The 24630-nt window shown below is 45.6% G+C and overlaps 1 protein-coding gene across 1 annotated transcript; it reads right to left on the reverse strand.

Moving 5' to 3' along the window:
* Positions 1-263: 263 nt before the first annotated feature.
* COX15 (cytochrome c oxidase assembly homolog COX15) lies at positions 264-23855 on the reverse strand. Its single transcript, XM_082268279.1, has 10 exons — positions 23847-23855; positions 22233-22321; positions 18354-18541; positions 16937-17059; positions 14584-14770; positions 14326-14493; positions 11195-11276; positions 1287-1441; positions 1092-1205; positions 264-621 (listed from the first exon to the last, which is right to left on the reverse strand). Exons 2-10 carry the CDS (start codon positions 22311-22313, stop codon positions 490-492), a joined length of 1230 nt encoding a protein of 409 aa, XP_082124405.1. The 5' UTR covers positions 22314-22321; positions 23847-23855; the 3' UTR covers positions 264-489.
* Positions 23856-24630: the final 775 nt, after the last annotated feature.

The raw sequence follows: 24630 nt of genomic DNA on the forward strand, positions 1-24630 counted from the left end.
TGCCTGGTCTTCAAGTAGTTAAATCCTGATGGGTTGCAGCCAATGAATATCTTTTCTTTTTAAAGGCTCAGAGTCCTCTGTGGGGCAGTGCAAGGGTTTTGACACCTGACCACTAGAGGGAGCTCTTGTTTAAAAGGAGATATGGAGCAGATACACTGCCCTAGATTTTTTTCTTATAGATAATGAGGAATTTAGCAAAAAAAAAAAAATAAAATAAATAAGTACAATAAAATAGACAAAGGCAACATGATACTGAAAGTCTATTTTTCTTTATTTTAGCATTACTTTGGTTTGCAAATTGACAAAAGGCATACTTGGAGGCCGCTCCTCCCAAATACAAAATATATTTACAGAAATTTATTATCCTTCAGGTCTTTCCACTCCCTTTAATCGAAAAGCAGAATAATATGCAACCCACACTTGGCATTATGCATTAAATATTCATTAAATATTTCTCCTTCACCGACACATCCGATTGGATAAAAGTCACTATTTTGGGAAACGTCTCAATTCATTCATAACCCAGATGGCCATGCTGAGGAGGGCCAGTGAGCCGGACTGATGGGTGGCTGCCAGTGAAGTAGGGACATACAGAAGTAAAGTGCTAATTCCAAGAGTCACCTGAAATGGTAGAAGAATAGTGTGAAAGGCCAAAACACAACTATGCCCAGAAATATATATTGCCATATATATATATATATATATATTGTTATTGTATTTTACTGAAACTTCACCATGAGCATAACTCTCCTACACTGGCTACTAAAGTTACCATTACATGTAGGAAGTAAAGTGTGACTGGATACGTAGCTTAGATACAAGCAGCAGAATATGGGCACCATTGAAGACTGAGGGAGACTCCGCAAAGGATTCTTTTGGTTTGGTTGTTCATCTATATCAGGGGTCTTGGTCATGGCCCTCAGTTGTTCAGGAACTACAATTCCCATAATGCCTAGCCATGTCTGTGAATGTCAGAGTTTTACAATGCGTAGTTCCGCAACAGCTGGAGGGCCGTAGTTTGAGGATTCCTGATCTATATAGTGGAAGTGACATGATGGAATTCACCTGTAGCATGTCAAAAGAGGAATTACCTGTAAATAAGCCATAGCAAGTAGACTGTTCACAGCCAGCCTGGCCCTCCGAGGAAGTGGGATCTTCCGGGAATAGAAATACAAGCCAGTAATGGCAGCTACAGAAGTGGTCCCCTATGGGAGGAACAAAGCGCTTTCAGAAATAAGGTTGTTAAAAAGCTACAGAATTAAACTGCAAGGATTCCTTTTACTCACAAGGATGCGATGGTTGAACTGTACAGTTGTTGGATTCTCAAAGATGTTCTTGAAGATTGGGGAGAAGGCCAGAAGGTCATCTGGAATCCAGCGGTCCGCCATCTTTGGAAAGGAGTTGTAGACAAGGCCAGCATCCAGACCAGCCACAAAGGCCCCTAAGAAGAGACAGAGTGGAGGATACACTGGAGAAAAACTGGATATTTCCTACAGTTTACCTGTAAAATCCTTTTCTTGGAGTACATCACAGGACACGAAGCAGCCATAATAATGACTATCTGGGTTATACGCCACCTATAGGGGAATGGACACTGGCAACCAAAAAGAAAGGCAGTCCCCCTCTCTATATAACCCCTCCCATACAGGAAGTCCCCCTCTATATAACCCCTCCCATACAGGAAGTCCCCCTCTATATAACCCCTCCCATACAGGAAGGTTCTCAGTTTTGTAGAAAGCAATAAACATCCCAGACAAGAGGGGAGGGACCTCTGTGTCCGTGATGTACTCTAAGAAAATAATTTTACAGGTAAGTTGTAGGAAAAATCCAAATTTCTTTATCGTACATCACGGGACACAGAGCAGCCATAATAATTACTATCTGGGACGTCCCAAAGCAATGTACTTGAGAAAAGGGGGACACTAAATACGAAGAAAAAAAAAATGCCATCAGACCAAAAAGATCTACAGCACACTGCGGCCAAATGCGGAAACGTACCGGGTCCTAACATTCGCCTGATAGAATCTAGTGAACTTACGCACTGAAGACCAAGTAGCGGCCCTGCAAATCTGAGCCATAGAAGCTTGATGGCAAACTGCCCAAGAAGCACCTATTCTTCTGGTAGTGTGCCTTTACCAGAAAAGGTGGAACCTTCCCCTTTAAACCCTACACCTGGATAATAACGTGGCGAATGCACTGAGATATCGTAGACCTAGATACTGCTTGCCCTTTCCTGGGACCTTCTGGCAGCACAGGCAAAAGGTCGGTCTTCCGAATCTAAGTGGACATCTTCAAATAGACCTTAACCGCTTGCCGACCGCCGCACAACTATTTACTGCGGCGGTCAGCCCCTCACAGGCAAAGTAACGTAGGTCTACGTCGCTTGCCTGTGAGGCTCTAGGGAGCGAGCGCGCCGCCAGAGGCGCTCACGGACCCCCCCCCGCGCGCGAGTGACCGGTGGACCCGATATCTGCTGGTCACTCGCGATCGTCGGTTACAGCGGGAGAAAGGCAGGAGGCTAATGTAAACACAGCCGCCTGTCATTCTCTCCTGTGTAACAACACAGATCATACGGTCCTGCTATGTAGGACCGTTGATCTCTGCTATTACACATACAGCCACATCCAATCACAGTTAGAATCACGTCCCTAGGGACACACTTAACCCCTCCCTCTCAAATAAAGTTAACTCCTTCCCTGCGGGTCATTTTTACAGTAACAGTGCATATGTATAGCACTGATTACTGCAGTAATGTCACTGGTAACCCCAAAAGTGTCAAAAATGTCAGTCAGGGGTCCGATCTGTCCGCTGCAATGTCGCAGTCCCGCAAAAAAAAAAAAAAAAAAAAAAGCAGATCACCAACATTACTCGTTAAAAAATAAAACAATAAAAATGACAAAAATCTTTCACTTAGTTATTAAACGCAATAACTTTTGCACAAACCAATCAAAATACGCTTTTTGCAATTTTTTTTTACCAAACATATATGTAGCAGAAAACAAATTGGCCTAAAAGGTTAAAAAATTTTGAATTTTACATTTTTTTGGGGGAATTTCATATAAAAAAAAAATGTGAAAAATATTATTTTTGCAAAATTGTGGCTCTTTTTTTTATTATAGCGCATGATAAAAAAAAAAAAAAAAAAAAAAAAAAACGCACAGCTGATCAAATACCACCAAAAGAAAGGACGTCAAATTCGTTTGGGTACAGCATCGCACGACTGCACAATTTTCCATTAAAGTCACGCAGTGCTGAATCGCAAAATAGGCCCTGGTCAGGAAGGGGGTAAAATCTTCCGGGGCTTAAGTGGTTAAATGCACGTGCTACATCGAGAGAATGTAACAACTTTTCCTCTGCTGTTTGAGGATTTGGAATAAAGGAAGGCAGTATAATATCCTGATTCAAATAAAAAACTGACACCACCTTGGGCAAAAACCCTGGGTGTGGACGTAGAATTACCCTATCTTGGTGCAACATCAAAAATGGCTCCTTACAAGAAAGAGCCGCTAACTCTGATACGCTTCTAGCTGAAGTTACTGCAACCAAAAAGACTAACTTTCTGGTCAAAAGAACCAGAGGAATATGTTGAATGGGCTCAAAAGGCTGTTTCTGTAAAACCGCCAGGACCAAATTTAAATCCCAAGGACACAACAGTGGCCTAACTGGTGGAAGCATACGGAGCTCCCGTTGTATAAAGGCTCAGACCAAGGAATGCAAAGCAAATTGAGAAAATACTGACAAGGCTGAAATTTGTCCTTTAGTAGTGCCTAAGGCTAGCTTCATATCTACCCCTACTTGCAAGAAGGCTAGCATTCTCCCGATGATATATTTACGGGGATGCCACTTCCTGGCCTCACACAAAAATTTAAGACTTCCAGACAATGTAATAAATACCCCTAGAGACTGGTTTCCTAGCGTTTATCACGGTAGAGACTGCAGGACCAGATCTACCCCCACTCCCTCAAAATCCAAGCTTCAATAGCCAACCTATCAAAATTTAGAGATTGTAAAGCAGGATGGAATATCGGACCTTGAGAGAGCAGGTCCGGACGCAGTGGGAGAACCCATAGCCTTCCCACCGCCAACCTTAGAATTTGCGCGTATCAAATCCTCCTGGGCCAAGCTGCAGCCACCAGGATTACTGGTTTCTCTTCTTCCTGAATCCTGCGCAGAAATCGTAGCAGAAGCTTTATCAGGGAAAAGGCACCGATCAGGGAGAACTGCTCCCAAGGTGTCACCAAGGCATCCACTCCGACTGCGAGCGGATCCCTGGTCCTGGACACAAATTTGTTCAACTTGGCATCCAGGTTCAACAACAACAACAGATCTACGCCCGGGACCACCCAGCATTGACAAATTAATGCAAAGATCTTGGGATGCAAGGACCATTCCCCTGGAAACATCTGCTGGCGACTGAGAAAGTCTGCCTGCCAGTTCTGTATTCCTGGGATGAAAACCGCCGACCGGCATGGAACAAGTTCTCCACCCAGGATAAGATGTGACCCACCTCCTCCTGGGCTGACTGATTCTTGGTACCCCCCTGATGGTTGATATAGGCCACAGCCATGGCTTTGTCGCACTGTATCCTGACGGGGCAACCCCGAAGTCTGGGAGTCCAGTACCTTAATGCCCGACAAACCGCTCAGATTTCCAGGATATTGATGGGGAATCTCCTTTCTAACCAGGACCATTTCCCTTGGACAGTGGCTTCCTCCAGAACTGCTCCCCAGTTGGAGAAACTGGCATCTGTAGTCACCACCTTCCAGACTACTGGAAGAATTCCTGGCTACCAACCTAGACTCGGACGTACCCTTGGTACTAGAGTCATGCAATAATCTAGGACCTAGATCTTTTTGCTCCAGGCTGACAGAATGTTGTCCTGTAAAGGTCTGGCATGGAACTGGGCATAAGGAACGGTATCGAATGAGGACCCCATCTTCCCTAGCAACCTTATACAAAGATGTACAGAAGGATACTTTTTTTCCCCTCTTACGATCCGAACCAGATCCTTCAGGGCTACAAGCTTTCTTGGCGGCAAAAACACCTTTGCCTGTACTGTGTCCACAAGGAAACCCAGATACTCTCGACTCTGAACCGGCTGCAACGCCGAGTTTGCCAAATTCAGAATCCAACCCAGACGTTCTAAGAACTGAACTGCCCGGAACACATTCTGGCTTAAAAGAAAAAGCCGATTGGTCTATAAGTAACAGATCGTCATCCAGAACTTCTGTAATCACTGCACGAGACCTCAGATGGTCCAGAGCCAGAAAGAAGGAAGGATCTTCTTTTTAGAGGATCTGCAGGTATGTTTGACCTTACAAACCGAGGATGAGGAAACACCCAAAATTCTAGTTTGTACCCCTGGGAGATGGTGGAAATAACCCAGTTGTCCTGAATCATTTCCACCCAGGCCTCCAAGAACTGTAGCAGCCTTCCCCCCACCTGACTAAGTGGGGGCGTTCCTTCACAGGGTAGACTTTGAGCTAGGCTTGGTAGGTCTCTGGGCCAAGGGTTTCTTCTGCCCTTGACTTGAAGGCTTGGCTCTAAATCCAGATGGCTGAGGCCGTAGAAACTCCCTGGGATTAGAAGTACTGGGAATCTAAGTGTTAGACACCTTAAAAGAAGGACGTTTACTTCTCCTAACTGGTAAAAGCACACTCCCCCCCCCCCCCCCACCCGAAATCTTTTAGATATATTCGTCAAGATCCTCGCCAAATAGGTGTTCCCCATGAAAGGGAAAGCCAGCTAGCAATTTTTTATTTTTTTTTTTTTATTTTTTTTTTTACACAGTAATTCCGCAGACCAACTTTTTAGCCACAGGATTCTGCGCATATGAACTGACAAAAGAGCAAACTGTGACATTTGCTGTATGGAGTTCTTAAGAGCATCTACTGCAAAACACATAGGCCGAGGTAAATCTGCTAAATTTTCAGCAGACTCTCCCTGAAAAAGGAACACTCCAGGGCACCCGTTTAATATGGTCTTTCAAAGACTGAAACTCCTATAGCTGCCACTGCTGGTTGTATTGCAGACCCTGCAATAGCAAAAGGAAGCTTTTAGTAAAAATTCCAATTTCTCCTGGGTATAAGCTACAGAAAGGGTTAAATTTATGTTTACAGAAGAAAATAGCAGCATCCACTGTAGACATACTCCATTTTCTTGTGAATGATCCCAATCAGCATATACTATCTGCTCTAAAAGGGAAAAGACTGAGAATTTTAAAGAGGACGTAATGAGCTTAATGAGGAAAAAGACTTCTGAAATCTGTTAGGGAGGAAATTTAAATCCAGACCGGACCATTTCAGTGAGAGACTGAATTAATCCCTGGGATTGAGAGGCCGAGAACGGCTCCTCAGACCCTGACTCCCCAGAAGCGGAATCCTCTGCTTGGCCTTCTTCTAAGCCATTTACAGCTACTTCTTCCACCTCCTCTGCCCAATCCTGAACAAAAACAGGTGGGGGGGGGGGGATCCATCACGTTTTCTTCCTCCTTGTGACACTGAACCAATCATGCCAGCAATTTTTCCCTCAAGGCCAGCTAAAGCCGATGCCAAATCGTCCTTCATGACGTAGGCTGAGACAGAAGCACTATATGTGGCCCCTATGCCTGACAACCATAGTGGCTTAGATTGGCCAGTCACCTCTAGCCTCTCAGGGGAGGTTAACACAGAGAATGCATGGCTAGGATCTTCCAATCCTGATGGCAGCACACTTGTGCCCCTCCCCCCCATTCCTTTCCAAGAGGACATTGGCCCAGAGAAGAAAACTTGAGGTACTTACTTTAGTGTACTCAAAACTTGTGCCAAGCTGTACCAGCTTATCACACACAGCTCAGTTATCCCAAAGTAACAGAACTTGTCAGTGCCTCAGTGAATCACACACCCAGCTGCTCTGTGTCCCATCCAGCTTCTGACAGAAGGTCACGCTGCCAGGAACACTCCTCAGATGCCACGCCGTCTTCGTTCCCCTTACTGTGCAAGTGCGGCATGGTATGTGCACGCCAACGTGTCACAGACACGTCCCCTCCCGGCTCAACGTGCACGCTCGCTTGCTCATGTGAATAGGCTGAACTTGCACATGCGTGTGATCTCCCACCGCAGGGATGGCCTGAACGTGAGCCACAGAGGGTAAGCAGATGCGCGGGCGGGATGTACAAAGTCCCGTTGCCTGCCAAGAGTCAGGGCGGTTGAGAGCAGAAAAATGTAAGGCATCCAAGGTACGCAGGCCACAGCTGAATACACATACTGCCTCTAGTGGAGAAATAAAACATGACCCCCGGTATCTGGTAAATTAGAAGATAACAGTGCATCATAATTAAAGTAAACTTACCATTCCCGCCGCATGATTCTGCCTATAACTAGAATCCAATCTCCACCCATCAGGGCGGGTTCTGTCACTTGTCGTCCTTCAAGGGCCAGGTCCCCAAAATTTTGGGGCTACTCCCTTGGGCCTGTAGGGCACCCTGCCAGAACGCCTTTGAAGTTAGTCTTACCAAGGGTCCGGATACCAGGTTCCAGTGCCCAAGAGGGTCGCATTACAGGCAATACTGTTTCCCTTTACTGAGGCTCAGGTACCATCCTTTAGTCTTCCACTTTTGAACGGATCAGATTGCCAATCCCCTTGGATCCAGAGATCTTAACCAGGATTGTAGCATAATCTTCTTTCTTCTTCTAATATGGAGAGCTTCTCCAACCATGACCACCTATAAGACACTGGCGAAAAAACTGGGGTACTTCCTGTATGAGTGGGGTTATATAGAGGGGGACTTCCTGTCTTTTGGTTTGCCAGTGTCCATTCACCTAAAGGTGGCATATAACCCAGATAGTAATTATTATAACTGCTCCCGGCTGTGTCCCGTGATGTACAATAAAAGAAATTAAGACTTCTATAGACACCCCGAAGATTAAAATAAAGCAGTTTGCTATGTGAAGTATACCTCAGTATAACGAAATTCCCATACTTACCAAGAAAAGGATTTTACGGAGTTCAATGAAGGGCGCAAAGTCTTTGATCTTCAGATTATCCTGTGGCCTACAGGGGGATTGGACACCAACAAACAAAAAAACACTCAAGAAAACTAGGACAGTCCAGGATACGCTCTCCTAACATGCCGTACGGAGAACATGATCATAACAATGAGAGGGAAGGGCCTATGTCGCACCATAGATTCCAAGAAAATGATTTTATAAGAAGTACAAAAATTATGGGACAGAGGGACACATTAAAGAAGAAATCCAGGTATGACATTTTTTATATAGTTACAATTGATTCAGCTTGGACCAATGTAACAGAGGAATCCAACAGGTATGGTATATCAAAGTATGCTGCATTGTGAACACAGCAGGCTGCACGGATCGAGGTGCGGTGGGCAAGCAGAGGGATGACATCATCTCTCACTGCCAACCCTGCATCACCACTGCCCTCTCACTCTAGGGTAGGACGAACACAGTAGCAACTGCACATGTGCTGGTTTCCCCGCTCTGTCGGACGCCGTAGCACTGGGGAGAGGCTGCAAGAAGAGAACAAACTGCATCTGGTATTTTTTGGTGGCAGGCTACAGTGACATTCTACATATGGTGGCAGGATAGTGGCAAGCTGCATCATGTGACAAGCAACGGTGGCAAGTGACATCTGTCACTGTAGCCTGCCACCAAAAAATACCAGATACAGCTCGTCACTTGCCACCATTGCTTGTCACCCGATGCAGCTTGCCACTATCCTGCCACCATATGTAGAATATCACTGTAGCCTGCCACCAAAAAATACCATTCTACATATGGTGGCAGGATAGTGGCAAGCTGCATCGAGTGACAAGCAATGATGGCAAGCAACAAGCTGAATCTGGTATTTTTTGGCGGCAGGCTAAAGTGACATTCTAAATATGGTGGCAGGATAGTGACACGCTGCATTTAGTGGCATCAAGTGACGCGCTGCATCTGGTGGCAGGAGACCGTGGCAAGTGACAAGGTGCATCTGGGTGGCAGGCAACACACGCTCCCACAAATTCTGCATTATGGTGAGTTAAGCCATTTCATTTTATACTACAATGTAATCATAGAAATAATGTGCTTCAATCATACTGACACCATATCAACCGCGGTGTGGTGATGATTCAAGCGCTAACACCGGTGGCAGGCGACCGTGGCAAGTAATGCGCTGCATCCGGTGGCAGGCGACCGTGGCAAGTGACGCGCTGCATCCGGTGGCAGGCGACCGTGGCAAGTGACGCGCTGCATCCGGTGGCAGGCGGCCGTGGCAAGTGACGCGCTGCATCCGGTGGCAGGCGGCCGTGGCAAGTGACAAGGTGCATCTGGGTGGCAGGCGGCCGTGGCAAGTGACAAGGTGCATCTGGGTGGCAGGCAACAGACTCAGGGCTCCCACAAATTCTGCATTATGGTGATTTAAGCCATTTCATTTTATACTACAATGTAATAGAAATAATGTGCTTCAATCATCCTGACACCATATCAACCACGGTGTGGTGAGGATTCAAGCGCCAACACCAGTCACTGTCCCGAAAAATCACAGCGGAACACCATCCATTACACCTTCCAAATTTTCTTCTATAAAATCAGAAAATGGTCCCCAGTGCCAAAAAGGTTGGGGACCGCTGCCTTAGGGGGTAAAAAGGACAGGGTGTGTCATGCAAGACAGGAAATTCCACTTTGTATAAGCAGAGAGTTCAAGAAACTAGGATCCTGAAAATCTCACTGAGAACTCTGTAAGCATCCCATAGTAGGGAAGCCAGCAGCACTAGTGCAGATATAATAGCCACGGGGCATGGAGGAGACCAGCCAGCCACGGGGCATGGAGGAGCCCAGCCAGCCACGGGGCATGGAGGACACCAGCCAGCCACGGGGCATGGAGGAGACCAACCTTGGGGCATGGAGGAGACCAACCTTGGGGCATGGAGGAACTCGGTTATGGGGGATGGACGAGCCAAACAAAGAGAACAACTACAAATACTAAACCTATTCTCCCTGTAGGAGACTCTTTAAAAAGCGGATATGATCATAATATACAGATCTTTAAATGGTGACCCTGGCATTGGGAGGAAACTATTTAACCTAAGGTGTCTAAAGAAGACATGCTGCAGCACAATGAAGTTGGACAAGAAGCAATTCAACCTTAAAGAGGAAGTAAACCCTCCTCTGCAAGTTGTACCTATAGGTAAGCCTATGATAAGGCTCACCTATAGGTACTGGAAATATCTCCTAAACATGTACCGTTTAGGAGAGATTTACTGTATATGTAGCTGATGACATCATGCGCTCTGAAGGAACGGCCACCATGCCATTTCTTCAGAGCCCTGTGCTGTGGCTCCGGCACGCATGTGTGGGATATTTACCTTACATGCAGCCAGTGACATCACTGGCGCATGCGCTCTGAAGGAACGGCCGCTGGTGCCGTTCCTTCAGAGCCCCGTGCCGTGACCGTCGGCGCATGTGCGGGAGTGACGTCACCGCGGCTCCGGCCAATCAGATGGCCAGATGCCGCGATCCTGAAAGACGGGCGACATAGAAGTTAAGCAGGCGGCACGGCGGGGGCTCGTTCTAAGGTAAGTATTTCATAATGAGCTAGTATGCGATGCATACTAGCTCATTATGTGTTTCTCTTTCAGGGTGAAGAAAAAAAAATATATATGTGGGTTTACAACCTCTTTAAACTCTGTAAGGGGTTCTTTGCTGTTTAAAGCTGTGCAATTCCCTTCCACTGTTGGTGGCACAGAGTAAATTTACTTTTTTTTTTTTTCTTTACCGCTGAGCTGCATCAGGCAGCCCATATAAAGTGAGTGGGTATACATCAGCTGTATAGGCTCACCTATAGCAGAGTTTGACAGGTACACAGTAAAGGGTCCTGCGTACCTGTCAAATCTGGCTATACAGGTGAGCCTATACAGCTGGTGCATACCCCATTCACCTCTTATGGGCAGCCTGCATGCAGCTCGGCAGGATTAGAAAAGAAAAGTAAATGGTTCTGGCTGCTGCGTGGAGCTGAGCACCCGTGTGAATGAGTCCTTACATTGTACAGAGTTATCATTCTATGACAGCTGATAAGCTTTGCATTCACTACTTCAGACTGGGATATCTGGCTCCTATGTGGCCCTGATGGCTCAGATCATGACTTTACATCTTAAAAATCAGATCGGTCATTGCATGTTGATGGCATGCACAGGGTTCAGGGGTTTTGGTACCTGAGAGTGCGGTAAGGAAGACCAGGCCTGTGGTCCAATGTGTAAACATCCTCAACTTCCACAGCTGACGGGTCTCAGGCAACTATGGAGTGAAACAAAAACATAAATAAATATCCAAAGGCACATTCCTTCAATCACCGGTACAACCTTCACCTTCTAGGGAAATAAATGTTATGACATTTACATCTGGAAGAGGATTAGAGGACAGATCTGAGTTATGAATACATTACCATATATTTCATATGTCCCTGCTTGTGGGATTATGTGCCACCCCCTCAACTGTACAGCTATTTCAAGGACTGTTGCTACACTGGAAACCATTAAATCACCAAAAGGTCCCCAGGGCCGTCTCCCACCCCTCCAGTGAGGAAAACACACGATTGGCCTGAAACCTTGACTGCCAAGATTTGCACATTGTAAAACGGGCCACACACAATGTTCGTAAGAACAGTCATCCGAAAATTCTCAGCACATTCGAGGACTTGACAAATGTTTGAAAGAACTTCAAAAATTTAATTTGCTTCAGAATTCCATTTTGAAATGAATGGACTTTCCCTAATAAAAACCAAACACACTATTAGATATTCGGTCGAAAAAAAAAAAAAATTTCCATCCAGCTCCTTCAAATTTTTTTTACGTCAAAAACTAACATCAATTTGACTCCACTAATGAAAAAAAAACAAACAAAAACAAAATAAAATGCTCTTAACCACTTGCCTACTGGGCACTTTCACCCCTTTCTGCCCAGACCAATTTTCAGCTTTCAGTGCTGTTGAAGTTTGAATGACAATTACATGGTCATGCAGCAATGTACCCATATGAAATATTTATAATTTCTTTGAGACAGATAAGAGCTTTCTTTTGGTGGCTTTTAATCACTGCTGGGTTTTTTATTTTTTGCTAAACAATTTTTTTTTAAAGTTTGTTATAAAAGTTTGCAAATAAGTAATTTTTCCCCTTAACTGATGTGCCCTGATGATGCTGCACTGATGGGCACTGATGAGGCTGTACTGATGGGTTGCACTGATGGGCACTGATGAGGCTGCACTGATGAAGAGGCAATGATGAGGCTGCACTGATGAAGAGGCAATGATGAGGCTGCACTGATGAAGAGGCAATGATGAGGCTGCACTGATAAGGAGGCAATGATGAGGCTGCACTGATAAGGAGGGACTGATGGGCAGCACTGATAAGGAGGGACTGATGGGCAGCACTGATAAGGAGGGACTGATGGGCAGCACTGATAAGGAGGGACTGATGGGCAGCACTGATAAGGAGGGACTGATGGGCAGCACTGATAAGGAGGGACTGATGGGCAGCACTGATAAGGAGGGACTGATGGGCAGCACTGATAAGGAGGGACTGATGGGCAGCACTGATTGTGTGCACGTCCCCCGTCAGGATTGCCGGTTACCAGTTCTCCTCTTCTCACGCTGTGACAGCACGTGAGAAGAGGACTGCCGATAGCTGATCACAGTGTAAACATAGTTGCCAGTTCTGATTGGACACAGCTGATCACGTAGTAAAGGGCCGCTGTGATTGGCCCTATATCATGATCTGTGATCGGCTGTGTCCGAAGGACACATCAATCACAGACCATGCTGTATGTGCACCCCAGGGGGTGTACGAGGGATGTCCATGGACACCCTCCCAGAACAGAGCTGCACTGTAGCCGCCTTTCGGCTATAAACGCGGTAAGAAAGCGGTTAAAATGAAAATAAATTCAAATAAAAAACTTAAAGCTGAGTTCCGCCTCCCGCTCCACCCCCTCCAAAAATTAAAAGTCAGCAGCTACAAATACTGTACACATACTGTAGCTGCTGACTTTTAATTAGAACACTTACCTGTCCTTGAGTCCAGCGATGTCAGCACCGCAGCCGATCGTTTCCATCGGCTGTCGGGTGCTGCCGCCGCCATTGCTGGTAAGGGAATCCGGCAGTGAAGCCTTGCGGCTTCAAGGGCGGGTCCCTACTGCGCATGCGCGAAGCACGCTTTGCATTTGGATTGGGCCGGCGGCGGGGGAAGGAGGAGGGGGCCGAACTTTCGAGGGATGGCGACGCGGCACCGTCTCCTGGAAGTGGGGAAGGGTACCTGTCAAAAACAGGTGCCCATTTCCCCCCCCCCCCCCCGAAAGGTGCCAAATGTGGCACCGAGGGGGGAGGAAGCAAATGAGCGGAAGTTTCACTTTTGGGTGGAAATCCGCTTTAGTGTACGGCCAGCTCTATACACAAAATGTTTTGCCTTTCATATTTTAAACCGAACAGGTTGTTTTACAAGGTGATCGTTTCAATCACTTTAAAAAGGAAGTAAACCGCCGCCATTTTTTTTTTGTCTGACCTGCAAAGTAAAGGCATAATGTGCTAGTATGCATCACATACTAGCACATTATGTGAAACTTACCTGCAAACGAAGCCCTCGTCATCCCCGCTGGAGGCCGCATTCATCTTCACCAGTCTTCCTTCCCGGGTCTGTGGACTCTGGCTGTGTGCTTTCTTTCTGTTTATTCTCCTCAGAGCCTCTCCTTGCTCCAGCTGGCAGCTGCTGTTCGTGGGCCCCCCCTCCCACCTCACCCTTTTTTATATTTTTCTACCCATTTTTTACTTTCTATATATTTTTACCTCTTTACCTCATGGTATGCCACCCACCAACATCAGAGAACGGCATGTAATCATTGACTCTGGCTGTGTGACTGGCCGAAGCCATGTGACGTCCCACACATGCGTGCCGGAGCCACAGCACAGGGCTCTGAAGAAATGGCATGGGTGGCCGTTCCTTCAGAGCGCATGATGTCATCAGCTACATATACAGTAAATCTCTCCTAAACAGTGCACCTTTAGGAGATATTTACAGTACCTATAGGTAAGCCTCATTATAGTCTTACCTATAGGTACAAACAATCAATGGAAGTTTACTTCCTCTTCAAACTGTGGGATCAGAGCGGCTTTAAAGCCAAATTAAAGTTCTAATTAGACATCAGGATGTGTGTTATCTTCGTTTCTTCCATATAGAACTATGAAGAGATTGTACAATAAATAGGAATATAATAAAATCCCACCACACATGATCTTAGGGAGTCACCAGCTGTGATGACCTGCCTTCCTCTCATCAACACAGACAACACATTGACATACCTTTTGTCTTGGGAAAAGCAGAGACAATCCCGTCCAAAGACTTGCACAATACAAAACCAAGGCAGAGCCTAAATGTGCGGATAGCCGGTACTGACTGACGCGGGGAACATCATGGGAGTCCGGCTTCTCCTCCAATCCACTCTTCACCATGTACCAGCCCAGGAGACCCTGCAGGAAGACATACAAGTGGGAGAGTTGGAAAAAGCCAAATTGGCACAAGAAGGGGCATTCTGACTCTTCCCGCTGATCAGTCCTCACCTGGAAGCAGACAAAGCCACACAGGAAGAGCACCCGTCCTTTCATTGAACGATTGAACCATCCCTTCCTCCAAAAGTAAACAGCGGGCAGAATGTACATCAGACCCACCGCCCGCCCCCACATACGGTGCGAGTACTCCATGAACCAAATGAACTTGAACTCTTTCAGCGTCATGTCATGATTTAATCTAAAGGAGGAAAAACAAGTGAACACTCAATGTATACAGAAAGAAGAGACAGATCACTTCCCTATGTTACAATTGTAACACTGGATTCCTCTGGTCACATTGTGATATAGATATATATATATATATATATATATATATATATATATATATATATATATATATATATATATATATATATATATATATATATATATATATATATATATATATATATATATATATATATATATATATATACACACATACATACACATATATATATATACACACACACATACATACACATATATATATATATATATATATATACACACACATATATTACACACACACATATACATACATACACGCACACACATATACACACACACATACATCTACGCGATTATGTGCACAGGGTTTCGGCGGTGATTAGACACAGCAGGAGGCAGACCGTGGGAGGAGCGGGCTTGATCGCCGCAGGCCTCCTACGATCTTCGCCAATACTGACAGGAGAGCTGTCTAGAATGTAAACAATGCAAGACGGCTCTCCTGTCAGAAAGGCAGGGAAAGATCATGTGATTCAGCTAAGCTGAACCACAGATCTCTCTCTGCCTCTGTTAAATCCACCCCCCCCCCACAGTTAGAAAGCACATATAGGGAACACACTTAACCCTTTGATCACCCCCAATATTAACCCCCTTCCCTGCCAGTGTCTATATCACAGTGACAGTGCATATTTTTAGCCCTGATTACTGTAATGTCACTGGTACCCCCAACAGAATAAAAAATGTCAGTTAGGTGTCCGATCTGTCCGCCGAAATGTTGCAGTCCCGCTAAAAATCGCAGATTGCCGCCATTACTAGTAAAAAATAAAAATTAATAAAGATTATCTAAATCTTTCCCCTAGTTTGTAGACGTGATAACTTTTGCACAAACCAATTATTATACTCTTTTTGGGATTTTTTTTAAACCAAAAATATGTTGCAGAAAACAAATTGGCCTAAAATGTCAAAAAATTTTGATTTTTAATTTTTATTTTTTGGGAGTTATATAGCAGAATGTGAAAAAAAATATATATTTTTTTTCAGAATGGTCGCTCTTTTTTTCTTTATAGCGAAAAAAAAAAAAAAAAAAAAAAAACGCACAGGTGATCAAATACCACCAAAAGAAAGCTCTATTTTGGGGAAAAAAAGGACATCAATTTTATTTAAATACAGCGTCACATGACCGCGCAATTGTCTGTTAAAGTAACGCAGTGCCGAATCGCAAAATATGGCCTGGTCATTAAGGGGGAAAATCTTTGGTCCAGAAGTGGTTAAAGCAACGCGGTGCCAAATCGCAAAAATAATGCCCTGGACTTTAGGGGGTAAAACCTTCCGGAGCTGAAGTGGTTTTAAACATCCTTCAATTACCAAAGAATAAACTTGAACCTATGATGGAAGGGATAATAATGCAGATTACAGGGTCCATTCACTGATCAAAGATGGATCATACTGCAGCAAATATCGTCATTACGATCCTTTAGTGCCGGTTCACATTTGGAACATGCTGCATAGTCGCAGCATTCCCGCATCGCAGCTGCACCCCTGGCAGTTCACACTGCCATATGCGATACGCAGGGGGTGTCAATTAAAAGTTAACGACGCCCCCAGTTGAGATCGCATATCGCAGTGCGATCTGCAAGTTCGCACAGAATCAGATCGCACAAGTGTGAACCACTATGCAATCAGATTCTGCAGCGGATTAAAAAAAGGGTCATGTGCGTGTTTTAGTGCGATTGCGGTGCGAATTCAGCCATACAGTTGCACCGCACAGAGATCGCATGTAATTTTAGGAGCAGTGCGTTCCGAATTACATGCAATCTCTGTGATCGCATCAGTGTGAACTGGCACTTACTGAACATATTAGAAGCGTTAGCAGTCAGAATATAGAGAAGGGTTTCAGTTCTGTACTTCTGACTGCTAAGTTCTATGTGAAGTGTGATAAAGGATCCCAGGAGCACTGCCTTTATGGGATAACTGCCATATTGGCATGGGTGGCACTGGCACCCGTACCAGGGTCTTCATTTTATTCTATGTATGATGAGGCTTGACTCGTTGGATTCCTTGAACTCAATTCTTTCATACTGGTGACTATTTATTCACATCCTCACATAAAAACTGCACACTAAATCTTGCTACTTACATTTTAAACTCAGGAAACTGCTGGTATTTTTCGAACTCTGCCTTCCATTCTTCCTCATTTGTTGGCGGCTTCATCTCTTTAATGAGGTGCCAATCGACCATTGACAGTCCAGACTCTGTTAACCTGAGAAAAACAAGGCAGGAAACATGTCATTGTATCCCTAAAAGGGGTTTATAACAGCAATTATCACCAATGCTAAAGCCCCGTACACACGTACCGATCATCGGCCGAACGATCGGCCGTCTTCTGTCTGAGGGCTGTCGTGTCTGTTGAAAACTGCAAAAGACTGCACACGAATTTTGTCGGCCAACAACAGCCGACTGCAGAAGTGATGTCATGTGATGGTTAACTTTCCTTGTCTTTTTTCTTTTCTGAGCATGCCCAGTCTTGCTAATCTGCTGTCTGTCGGCCGAAATCTGTACTGACTGAGGAACAATCGGCCGTTCTGGTGTTGGCCAACAAAAATTTTAATGCTTGCACGACAGATTCTTTTCGGCCGAAAGTGCGCTGTCGGCTGTATCATACTAACAAGCCTACAATCGGCCGATCGGTCGTCGGCCGAATATTTACGGCCGACAATCGGTACGTGTGTACGAGGCTTTAGGCCCCTTTCACACGGGCTTTCCGATCCGGTCCCCCTGTCAGTTTTTCAAGCGGACCGGATCGGATCCTCCATGCACCTCTATGGAGCAGCGATGTCAGAGGAGACATGTCCGCTGACACACGCAGCTATCCGATCCGATCCTGTGCGTAAAATCCGGACGGATGGATCCCAAATCCCTCCTCTGCACTTAAAAGCATTCAAAACGCCAGGGTTGGCTGTTTTAAATGCTGTCATTTTTTAAAATCTGGCGCCGAGTACCCGGAAGTGATGTCATGGGGTTTTTACATGGAGACCCGATCAGAGCCAAATGCAGCTTTGATCGGGTCTTCGGCGGCCGTGCAGGATGGTTGCCCAGGTCTGCCGGTGGGACGGGAAACCCGGGTGAGCCATGGAGGGGCGTCCCCTCCCGCTTCTCAGCCGCATTGGTTGTCATTACAAGACAGCGACCATCGGTTATGGACGCCAGTACCGGGGTGATGCCTCTAGATGCAGGCATCACTCCGGTACAAGCACTTTCCCGAAATATCGTCAATATCGGTAACCTTGGTGGCCGATTCTGATATATTGGGGAAAGATCAAATCGGCCCTCAATATATCGGCTTTGCCGATAATCGGTCGATCCCTACTGCAAAGTAAGTGGAGACCGAGCTGTCATCCGCCTGCTCAATGGGAATCAGCGGATCGATATCTGCTGAGCAAAACGGAGTCACCGCCGGTGTGAAAGGGGCCTTATATGTGACAAAAGCCAACAACAAATACAAGACAAAAAAGGCAAAAGAAACGCTGATAGAGGACAAACAATGAATTTCTTACCTAGTAACTCCTCCTAGGAGAACAGCGCCCCCTACCATGCCACTACATAGAAGCAGCCATCGTCCTATTGCTTTGTTTGCAGCGGCATTTGGTACAGACCCCACAGCCGCTCTGGAAGGAGTAACCATGTCTGTTATTGTAGTGCTTTTCCATCTTTTCTGTATGGTGTGTTTCCATAGGGTGCTACTCTGTTAAAATAACCACAAATGAAGAATTAAACAGCCTTTAATATATACCAACATATCACGCAAGCATGGAAATTCAACCGTTCACATTTTTCCTTCCTCCTGCTGTACAATGAACACGAATGATTCTGTCAGTCGGCTTTCATTTTATTCCTTGTATTCCTGTCTGCACACACAGGGCTCAGTGCCTGCATGGCTCTATGAAGGAGAGCGTTCCTTCCATTACATTAGAGGTGCAGACTCCCTAGAGAGAAATACAGCGACCTGGCATATCCACTTGCAAATGGTTTACCGGAATTATGGCTGAAGTTATCAGCCCTAACCCTGGTATTTCTTTTATTTTAAGCTGGCTTTTTAATGAAAGCGGCCCAAGCAGCTCAATAGCTGCTGGATCATTTTCGGAAGTGGAGGGAGCGGACGCCCCCTGCCTTTCGCCGGTGTTTCTCTGGCTTACCGTTTTTTCCGGCACGCCCGAGAATCGATCGGATGGTGCAACCGGCTGGTCAACGTGCCGGTGTAAAAAGGCTGTTTGATCCTGCCTTCTCTCATTCTCCCCTTCTTCCACAGTCCCCAATCCATCTGCTGATAATACAGAGCCTTGTGGGCACTCAGCACATGCTCAGTTTGGTGTGAATTGCTAGAGAGTTTTTTTTCTTGGTTGAGTGCATGTGATCACCACATGGCCTTTCAGCACTGTCCAGACAGAGGGTCAGGGGTCATGCAGCCTCATAGGACAGTCAGAGGAGAAGGGAAATTCCTCCTACAAGCTATAACCAGATACGGATAAGAAGTCACAAGACTGCTATATACTGCTGATGAGAAAAGGGTATTTAGCAGTTTATATTTACTAAAATAATTGCATTTCCATGTTCTGTGTACTGTGGGAGACCAGATATAGTGACTGCAGGCTCCCGGGGAGACCAGATATAGTGACTGCAGGCTCCCGGGGAGACCAGATATAGTGACTGCAGGCTCCTGGGGAGACCAGATATAGTGAATGCAGGCCCCCGGGGAGACCAGATATAGTGAATGCAGGCTCCCGGGGAGACCAGATATAGTGACTGCAGGCTCCCGGGGAGACCAGATATAGTGACTGCAGGCTCCCGGGGAGACCAGATATAGTGACTGCAGGCTCCTGGGGAGACCAGATATAGTAAATGCAGGCTCCCGGGGAGACCAGATATAGTGACTGCAGGCTCCTGGGGAGACCAGATATAGTGACTGCAGGCTCCTGGGGAGACCAGATATAGTGAATGCAGGCTCCCGGGGAGACCAGATATAGTGAATGCAGGGTCCTGGGGAGAGCAGATATAGTGAATGCAGGCTCCCGGGGAGACCAGATATAGTGAATGCAGGGTCCTGGGGAGAGCAGATATAGTGACTGCAGGCTCCCGGGGAGACCAGATATAGTGACTGCAGGCTCCCGGGGAGACCAGATATAGTGACTGCAGGCTCCTGGGGAGACCAGATATAGTGACTGCAGGCTCCTGGGGAGACCAGATATAGTGAATGCAGGCTCCCGGGGAGACCAGATATAGTGAATGCAGGCTCCCGGGGAGAGCAGATATAGTGAATGCAGGCTCCCGGGGAGACCAGATATAGTGAATGCAGGGTCCTGGGGAGAGCAGATATAGTGAATGCAGGGTCCTGGGGAGAGCAGATATAGTGAATGCAGGCTCCCGGGGAGACCAGATATAGTGACTGGAGGCTCCTGGGGAGACCAGATATAGTGACTGGAGGCTCTCGGGGAGACCAGATATAGTGAATGCAGTCTCCTGGGTTTAGTAACACTAACCACTTCAGCTCCGGAAGGTTTTACCCCCTTTAATGACCAGGCCATTCCTTGCGATTCGGCACTGCGTTACTTTAACAATTGCGCGGTCGTGCGACGCTGTACCCAAATACAATTGATGTCTTTTTAGCAGAGGCCCTAGGGAATAAAATGTCGGTCATTGCAACTTTTTGTGTCACACGGTATTTGCGCAGAAATTTTCAAACGCGTTTTGTTTATAAAAAAAAAAACAAACTGTTTTGTGAATTAAAAAAAAAAAAAACACTACACAAAAAAGTAAAGTTAGCCCAATTTTTTTTGCATAATGTGAAAGATAATGTTACACTGAGTAAATAGATACCTAACATGTCATGCTTTAAAATTGCGCACGCTCGTGGAATGGCGCTAAACTTCGGTACCTAAAAATCTCTATAGGTGACGCGTTAAAAAATTTTTTACAGGTTACCAGTTTAGAGTTGCAGTGGAGGTCTTGGGCTAGAATTATTGGTCTCGCTCGAACATTTGCGACGATACCTCACATGTGTGGATTGAATGCCGTTTACATATGTGGCCCCGACGTATGCAAGCATGGGATGGGGGCACTTTACTTTTTTTTTTTTTTATTGTTTATTTTATTTATTTTTACACTTCCCCTTTAAATTTTAATTTTTTTTTTTTTAAATCACTTTTATTCCTATTACAAGGAAAGTAAACATCCCTTGTAATACGAATAGTGAATGACAGATCCTCGATCTGGGGGTCAATAAGACCTCACATCTCTCCTACAGGCTAAAAAGCCTGAAAAAATAATAAATATAAAAAAAACAAACACACTCGGCTATTCAGCTGAAATCAGTGCAGTATTGAAAACTGCCAGGCCAGGCGTGACGTCATCACGTCGTGCCCGGGCCTCTGAGAGTCATAGAGACTTGCTGGGATCATCTGGTCCTTGCAGTCTCTATGGTGACACTTCTGCCGTCGGCCGATTCCTTCTCCGGCTCGCCCAGTCACACGGGCGAGCCGGTAGAAGCACCGGAGGGCGGCGGGAAGGAAGGATGTCCCCTCCCGCTGCCTGTAAGAACGATCAAACGGCTGAACAGCAGCTATGATTGTTCTTATTGTGATATGTATATCTGAATGATGCCTGCAGCTGCACCCATTATCCAGATATCCCCACTTAAAGCCCAGGATGTCATATGACGTCCAGTGGTATGGAAGTGGCTAAAATGGAAAAAAAAAAAAGAAAAAAGAAAAAAGAAAAAAGAAAAAAGAAGAAAAAAGAAGAAAAAAGAAAAAAGAAGAAGAAAGAAAAAGAAAAAAAGAAGAAAAAGAAAAAAGAAAAAAAGAAGAAAAAGAAAAAAGAAAAAAAGAAAAAAAGGAAAAAAAGAAAAAAGAAGAAAAAGAAAAAAGAAAAAAAGGAAAAAAAGAAAAAAGAAGAAAAAGAAAAAAGAAAAAAAGAAAAAAGAAAAAAAAGAAAAAAGAAAAAAAGAAAAAAGAAAAAAAGAAAAAAGAAGAAAAAAAGAAGAAAAAAAGGAGAAAAAAGAAGAAAAAAAGGAGAAGAAAAAGAAAAAAGAAAAAAGGAAGAAAAAAGAAAAAAGAAAAAAAGGAAGAAAAAAGAAAAAAGAAAAAAGAAAAAAGAAAAAAGGAAGAAAAAAGAAAAAAAGGAAGAAAAAAGAAAAAAGGAAGAAAAAAGAAAAAAAGAAAGAAAAAAGAAAAAAGGAAGAAAAAAGAAAAAAAGAAGAAAAAAGAAAAAAAAAAAAGGAGAAAAAGAAGAAAGAAAGAAAAAAAAAAAAAAGAAAAAAAGAGAAAAGAAGAAAAAAAAGAAAAACAAAAGAATAAAATAAAATAGAAGAAAACAAACAAAAAAAAAGAATAAATTTTGCCTATAGTTCTACTTTAACTGCGCTGTAGTGAACCACTTACCTGGCTTTCAGCAGTGTGGATGAAACGCAGAGCTTGCACCCTGCTGTGCATCACACAGGAACGAAGGGTTAAGAGAAGCATCTTCTCACCTATAAAACATATACAAGTGTTTATTATTATTATTATATGAAGATGTCGTACAGTGACCGCACACTGGACAGCCGGACCGCTGCAATCACTCCAAGCACAGAGGTCTGTAACTCCAGCGACCCGCTCCCGCACAATGCTCCAATAACAATACAAGAATACAGACCTCAATATAACCATAAAAGATTGGTACTATAACCGCTTAAAGACCAGGTCTAATCTGGCACTGTTCACAAGTTTAACAGCTTAACCACTTCCAGGCCGGAAGGTTTTACCCCCTAGCCACTTGCCGAAGGGTACGTCGGTTGCGGAAGTGGTGCTGGGGAAAAGAAATGCGTGCCCCCACTAGGCAGCGGGAATGCCGATCCACAGGACTGGCGGCTGCAATTGCCACCGTGCACCTGCGATCGCACCCCGCTGAGAGAGGAGGACGGTCAGCTGTTCTTCTCTCTGGAATGATCAGAGCTCATGTGATCCTTCTATATAGGATCACAGGTTTCTATAGTCATTTCACAAGCCCCCCCACCATACAGTTAGAAACACCCCCTAGGCTCACAATTAACCCTTTGATCACCCCTGGGTTAACCCCTTCCCTCCAAGTGTCATTAGTACAGTAACAGTGCATATTTATAGCACTGATTACTGTAGTAATGTCACTGGTCCCCCCAAAAGTGTCAAAAATGTCAGTCAGGGGTCCGATCTGTCCGCCGCAATGTCGCAGCCCCGCTAAAAATCGCAGGGAGCGATCGTGGGTGCCCGGCGGACATCGTGGTTGCTAGACCCACCGATTTGCTCCCCCTCTAGCCAATCGGCACGTGCACGCACCTCCAGCGGCAGCACACGCACCCCCACTAACTGTTACACATAAGTGACGTACAGGTATGTGGTTTCGCGCAACAGAGCCGACCTGCCGCAGTGCTGTACAGAGCCACTCCCTACCCCAGCTTGTCTGGAGCCTATCCTTTCTTCTGGAACTCCCCATCCCATTCTGTCCAGAGCCTCTCCCATCCTCTGGAACTCCCCAAACTGTCCGGAGCCTCTCCCGTCCTCTGGAACTCCCCAAACTGTCCAGAGCCTCTCCCATCCTCTGGAACTCCCCAAACTGTCCAGAGCCTCTCCCATCCTCTGGAACTCCCCAGTCCAATCTGTCGAGCCTCTCTCATCCTCTGAAACTCCCCTACCTGAGTCCATCCAGAGCCTCTCCTATCCTCTGAAATCTCAAACTGTAATCTGTCCAGAGCCTCTCCCAGCCTCTGAAACCCCCCTACCCGATTCCATCCAGAGCCTCTCCTATCCTCTGAAATCTCCAACCGTAATCTGTCCAGAGCCTCTCCCATCCTCTGGAACTCCCCAACCCAATCTGTCTAGTGCCTCTCCCATCTTCTTGAACTCCCCAACCCAATATGTCCAGAGCCTCTCCTATCCTCTGGAACTTCCTACACAATCTGTCCTGCTATCTCCGTCATCAAATAAATTAAATTTTACTTTTTCCATAAACTCATCTTACACAATTATTCTATCACTGACCCTTCCTTGTAGATTTGGTCTCTCACAGGCAACGGCCCCCCAGTCCTCTTCTATGGCAGTTGTACTTCTCCCTTTAGTTAGTCCAGCGCGGCGCAGTCACTGTTGGCTCTATAGAAATCCTGTATAATACAACAATAAAGAGGCCTCAATACAATAATACAATGTACAGAGCGATGAGGGCAGAAATATAATAATAATCCATTTTATTTATAGTCTATGAAATAAAAGGCAGAACATTTGGGTATAGAGAGATCATATATATAGATTATATATATAAAACACTTTTTTCCCCTTTGAAGTGATCACATCTCTGTTCTGTATAAGGGGCTTAGAGAGCTGGAGGAGGAGAAACATCAGATGACTGGTCTTCCTATTCAATGACTGTGCAGAGGGTGTATCAGCCCAAGTCTGACCAATCGGAGGGCAGGCAGGCTGTGCTGGAGGGCATGTAAGCACAAGTCTGACCAATCGGAGGACAGGGAGGAGGATGAGGACGACAAGGAGTCAGCACAAGTCTGACCACTGCAGCACAGGTATGCTGGGGGGGGGGGGGGGGGGTCAGCACAAGTCTGGCCATTGGAGGACAGGTAAGCTGGGGGGGGGGGGGTGTCAGCACAAGTCTGACCACCGGAGGACAGGTAAGCTGGGGGGGGTGTCAGCGTAAGTCTCTGGCCATTGGAGGACAGGTAAGCTGGGGGGGGGGGGGTGTCAGCACAAGTCTGGCCACTGGAGGATAGGTAACCTGGGAGGGTGGTGGTGTGTCAGCACAAGTCTGACCACCGGA

The sequence above is a fragment of the Pelophylax lessonae genome (assembly GCF_965119305.1).
Source record: "Pelophylax lessonae genome assembly, chromosome: 9".
In the NCBI taxonomy this organism is placed as follows: Eukaryota; Metazoa; Chordata; class Amphibia; order Anura; family Ranidae; genus Pelophylax; species Pelophylax lessonae.